The sequence below is a fragment of the Nerophis lumbriciformis genome, linkage group LG08 (assembly GCF_033978685.3).
Source record: "Nerophis lumbriciformis linkage group LG08, RoL_Nlum_v2.1, whole genome shotgun sequence".
Classification (NCBI taxonomy): Eukaryota; Metazoa; Chordata; class Actinopteri; order Syngnathiformes; family Syngnathidae; genus Nerophis; species Nerophis lumbriciformis.
This window is the reverse complement of record NC_084555.2, coordinates 421,501-427,500: the sequence shown is the minus strand read 5'-3', so window position 1 is coordinate 427,500 and position 6,000 is coordinate 421,501. Positions and strand designations below refer to the sequence as shown.

The following is a 6,000-nucleotide window of genomic DNA, read 5'->3' as shown; positions in this document are numbered from 1 at the left end:
TGTGGTTTGAATTCGTTTTTGGAGCTGTCATTACACATTTATCAGTATTCACATTGGTCAGTAGGGGGCAGTAGGGCGTTTCTTCCCAATTGAATGCTATCACCTGCAGACCGGAAGTGTCTTGTCATTCTGATGAGCGCGACCAGTCTGTGAACAATTGAAACGTCCTGTGTGCTTTTCCTCCTGTATAACAGGTTAGTTTTGGTGAATCAACTCACTGAATAATATCCATGTGATCTTTATAAGTTTAAGTACACATTCTGATGGTGGAGCCTAACTCTAAAGTGTTTGTGAGTTGTAGTTTGTAAATGAACACTGAAATTCAAGTATTTATTTTATTTATATATATATATATATATATATATATAGCTAGAATTCACTGAAAGTCAAGTATTTCTTATATATATATATATATATATCTTAACCACGCCCCCCGCCCCACCCCCGACCACGCCCCCATCCCCCACCTCCCGAAATCGGAGGTCTCAAGGTTGGCAAGTATGGGTTGATGTATCGCAATCTGCAGATACAGTAGCAATGCAGCTGTGCCCCCTAGTGGCTGTGAACTTTTAATCAATGGCGCCATATGTAAAGGAGTAAGCGATGAGAAAATATTAGCATGACATGCAAACACCCACATGTTAGCACTACCAAAAAAAGGGGCAGAATTCTAAGTAAACCCACCTGGACTCGGTGACGTTGCGCAAGCTGCCGGTGCAGTTGATCTGCAGCACGTATCCGTTGCAGCTGACGGGGGCGCACACAGCAAGGAAGTTGGGCCGCGGTCGCCCGATGGTGAACTTGGCCAAGTCGGTGAGCGACTGGCTAACGGCTGCTCCGAACAGGAAGGTGCCCACCACTTTATAGAGCGCCGACAAGTACTGGTTGAACTGGGAGTTGGAGTGCAGACGCTTGGCGTGCACCAGGTAGGCCTCTCCAGTGGTGATCTGCGCAGGTAGACGTGGTCACGCCTGCCAGGCCAATTCGGCAACCATGAATGCGAATACTCACAATAATGATGGAGCTGGTGATGGTGACGGCGGCCATTGCTCCGTGGGAGATGGTGTCCCTCCTGTAGGGGTAGTCGATGCTCTCGTCATCGCAGTAGATTCCTCTCTGGTACGGACTGAACATAAGTGTCAGAATGGCCGAAGGCAGAGCCGCTGAGGGAAGAAGACGACAGCACATTTCTAGATTGTCCATGTACTGCAAGAACAAGAGTCGAAAAAAATCCTTTATATCAGCCTGATATCAACATTTGAGGGTTTTTTAAGTGGCATTTAAGTCCCATCTTAAAACTCATTTGTATACTCTAGCCCAGGGGTCGGGAACCTTTTTGGCTGAGAGAGCCATGAAAGCCAAATATTTTAAAATGTATTTCCGTGAGAGCCATATAATATTTTTTAACACTGAATACAACTAAATGCGTGCATTTTTAGGTAAGACCAACATTTTTAGAATATAATAAGTCTCTTATTCTTTTTAATAACATGGTTATTCTGAAGCTAACCAATAATAAATCAAATACTTCTTACCATTAATGTGACTTCTTGAACAGGTGTGGTAGAAAACGGATGGATGGATTAAAATGCATGAGAATGTTTTATATTTTGAAGGTTATTTTTAACACTGAAGGCGTGTAATATTCCTCCAGACAGCTGGGAGATACAGGCGGAAAACCGAAATGTCTGGCGTCAAGCGGTGAGACGGGGTATCGCAGAGGCTGATTTGAGGAGAGGCCAGCTCGCAGAGGAGAAGAGAGACAGGAGGAAACGTACTGCAAATACCATCGCACAGCAGGAGCGAGAGGAAGTCTCTACACATGTTTGCACTAAGTGCAACAGGGACTGTCACTCAAGAATTGGCTTGTACAGCCATGCTAGGCGTTGTCAACAAACATGAATGTACCGTATCAACAAAACATCAAGTTCAAATGTGAAAATTATAATTAAATATGTGCATTGTATAATTACAACACTCATTAAAACTGAAAAGATATTACTAATATTTGACTAAAACAGGATGACAAAACGATTTAAATTAAAAAATAAATAAATAAACTTAATAATAATTAAAGTACCATTACAAAATTTAAAAAAATTAAAATAAATTCAATAAAAAAATAAACATCAAATTGAAATAAGTGACTGACACAAGAGCGTAAATTAGCGTGGTCATCTGTGACTAAGCTGCCAAAGATTTTTTAACACTGTGATTACCAGCGGAATTATTCATTACTTATCGTGTTAAGCAATGTCAGCTAAGATTGATCTGAGAGCCAGATGCAGTCATCAAAAGAGCCACATCTGTGGAACCTACTCATAGGTTCTCTACCCCTGCTCTAGCCTTTAAATAGACCCCCCTTTTAGACCAGTTGATCTGCCGTTTCTTTTCTTTTCTGCTCTGCCCCCCTCTCCCTCGTGGAGGGCGGGGGCACAGGTTCGGTGGCCACGGATGAAGTGCTGGCTGTCCAGAGTTAGAAAGCACACAGTTTTTGCACGATAATGTAATTTTTTTGTCATTGCGTTTCATGGAGCCTTCACTTTTCCACTTTAAGCAGCCTTCTTTAAAAGCACCATAGTTGTCTGTGATGAGACCAAGTAAAACCAATGTCGCCAAATCCGCTATTCCAACCGTTGTTTGGTTTCGCGTAGTTGCTTGATTGTGACTGCGTGAATCACCCGATTGTCTCTCAGATAATAAAAAAAAAAACCAAGTCTGGCACATCGGCTCACCACAGTCTTTCCTGTGCGTGAGACTGAGTGGCAGTAAGTGGAGCAAATATGTGAAAAATATACTAAAGAAAAGGAGAATAGATGCTCGCCATGCGGATTTAATTTTGCCTGCAAATACCAATGAGGTTAATGAACTTAAAAATGAGGCTAAAGAACAACGAGACAAGACTAATTAATGATTAAAAAAATAGTAGGCTGTATATCGCATATCAATCACTTGAAAACATTTCAGTTCATCCGTATTTATGTTGTGCTTTTAATTTGATGTTGTGCTTATCTTGGATTTATAAATAGCTAATAATACTATACAATATCCTACCCCAATACCCTACTGTGTGATATTACCCTTCGAGTGCAATACGTCCGACACTGATTGTCGTTACTTTATTACTCTTCTTTTGTTCTGTATATTGTACAGTTTTTTGTATATTGTTTTGTATATTGTACAGGATTGCTTATTGTTTTTATTGGATAGTAGTCTGTTTATTTCAATTCTTATTTTTTATCTTTATTACTTATGTGATTTATTTTTATTTCATATTTGTTTCCACTACAGCACCTTAAATTGGAGTCCTTAATCTCGTTATATGCAAATATAATGACAATAAAGTCCATTCTATTCTATAAATAAATAGCATCACATTATTATTACCTAAAAGGAAGCTATCCTTATAGCTAAGCTGTCTGTCATGATGCCATTCGCCACACGCTAAATTTGGGCCAAAATCTCAACCTGAAAAATGATGTGAAACTGAAATAGAACTACTTAAAACTGTACATAGTGAGATTTGAATCGGGGGAAAAAACTGCTTAAGTATTAAAAAATTTGAATATTGTCTAAAAGTTCATTCATTTCAGCAATTTAACTTCAAATGTGAAATCAATTTGTGGTATACATTTATTACATACAAAGTGAAATATGTCAAGCTTTTATTTTTTTATAATTTTGATGATCATGGTTTACAGTTTAAAAAAAATAATATAATATAAATAATAAATTGCTTAATAAATAAATAAATAATATTTTCTGAAATTTTTAATTCAAAGTTTTCATTAACTGTAAGCCATGTACATCAAAATTATATCATACGATTTGCATGTTAAGAGCCTATGTTTTAACTTGTAAATCTAATTGCTGGTATGAATGAAACTTTGCATGATATTCAAGTTTGTTTAAGATTTTACCTGTAAGTGAAAAATTAAAATATATTGAAAATAATCGTCAAAGTCAATCGTAATTATATTCAACCTGGAAAAAGTATTATTTGGTAGAATAATTACAACAAAAGTTTTTCAAAACAGAATACAGGTTTCATGCAGATGGCCTAAAAACGTCTGTTTAAAAATTGAGTCTTATAAAATTAAAACAAACAATTAAAACAAATGGTAGAAAATGGATGGATGGATGGAACTAAAACAAATAAAACATTTTTTTTTTTTCAATCTATTTTTGAAAACTATGAATCAGTTAAGAATCCAGGTAAATAAAATGGAGATTATGGTTGTGGTTTAAGTTTATTTTGAACATGCTATACAGATGAGCGAAAATTTTACTAAAGTTTGATCAACTTTGGATGCATTTATTTTAAGAGCAAAATAAAAAGATCTGTATTCGCACGTGTGTGCCTTTTTTTTTTTTTTTTTTTAAATATCGTATTTTCCGGACCATTGATTATAAGGCGCACTGCCGATAAATGGTCTATTTTTTAAAATATTTTTCTTATATTAAGCGCACCGGATTATAGGGCGCATTAAAGGAGTCATATTATCATTAGTAGTCGGCACGGACTACAAAGGCGGATGCGCGCAACTTTTCAGGATTTATGCAGATCCCAAATACAGATCAGCAGGTACCAGAAGATAAGAAAAAAATGCTTTTGCATAATATTGCGAAACAAAACACCAGATAATAGGTCTCACCTACCACACCATAATAATACTCGTATGTTGAAACACATCAAGCGGCGCAGCTTAATAGCTTACCAAAGTCGTACTAAAACATTTTGATAGATTTTTGAGCGCTGTGTGTAATGTTCTATATTTTCAATGAACATATAAAATATTGGTGTTGTTTACTTGAGTCACATTGCCATCTTAAAAACCTCTAAAGGCTTTAGTGGCCGCATGCGTGGACAGCACCTTTTAGCTCTTATTTCCAAAATTGTGTACACTACTGAATTGGGGTCTTATGGCCGCTTATGTGGACACTTATACTGCCATCTGGTGGTGTCAGAAGAGTATAACATACAATGGAATTTGGAAAGAAAAGTGTAAAAATAAGAATTAGCATGTCACTAAACATGAAGTACACGTTTGTGTACTTATGGACTAAGTACATCATATCAAAAGACGAATCTTAGTTTTTATTCTAATTAGGGTCCAATAAGCCCAAATAGCAAATAGAAATAAAAAAAGCATGTAAACAAACAGCTTGGACCTTAAGAGGATGGTGCAGTCTACATGTATCTCTTATGTTTGACTGCCATCTAGTGGTCACACTTATCAATACACTATGTGCTTCGAGGTCGGTAAGGAAAACCAGAATTAATCCGTACATTAGGCGCACTGTCGAGTTTTGAGGGGAAAAAAAGGAAAAAAGGATTTTAAGTGCGCCTTATAGCCCGGAAAATACGGTACTCGCACGACATATTTTTAGTCGCAAATGCGAGTAAATTACTCGTACTGTACAGTCCTGTTATGTGTTTTTCCAGAACAATGCTTCATGCAGGTTGTGTAAAAAAAAAGAAAAAAGTGCACGCCCACTCTGAGGGTGGCTGAACAACATAATGAAGCACTGATCAGGAAACAGCTAAAAACACACACTAAAAACTGGACTCAATGCCACTTGAATGAAAAGTGTCATCAGCGGTGAGAGCGTCACCTCTACAGGTCACATGACTAAGTAGAAACAAGAGATGCGGAGTCAACCTTTGACCCTATGCAGTGAATGCCCTAAAAGAAGAGGATTTAAAGGAGGGTGTGCTCACATATTTGCTAGAATGTGCTCAGCAAACAAGTTCAGCAGTAGGAAAGTGGCAAAGAATTGTACCCTCAACACTCCAATTGAACAGGGGGAGGATATAAAGCTGTCTCTTAAATCTGGCCAGAACAATAGTCCACATTTCAAATGTGTTTTCCTGTTTTTCATGAGGTGGTCGCCGGGCTGCCAAAGCTAATAAGAGGGAAGAAGAATGGATGGTTTTCTTAGGCTGGAAATGAACATTTATGAAGTATGAGCGAGGCTCTCTATGCTAACAGATTGTTT

General features: G+C 37.5%; 1 protein-coding gene across 3 annotated transcripts in view; it reads right to left on the bottom strand.

Annotated features, from left to right (window-relative positions):
- LOC133611366 (phospholipid phosphatase 2-like) overlaps positions 1-6,000 on the bottom strand; it is a 59,213-nt gene that overhangs the window by 7,578 nt on the left and 45,635 nt on the right. For all 3 annotated transcript variants that reach the window (XM_061968078.2, XM_061968076.2, XM_061968079.2), the window contains 2 exons: positions 1,012-1,163; positions 685-947 (listed from right to left, as the gene is read on the bottom strand). In XM_061968078.2, the coding sequence (XP_061824062.1) occupies positions 685-947; positions 1,012-1,163 (415 nt within the window). The remainder of the gene's footprint in view (positions 1-684; positions 948-1,011; positions 1,164-6,000) is intronic.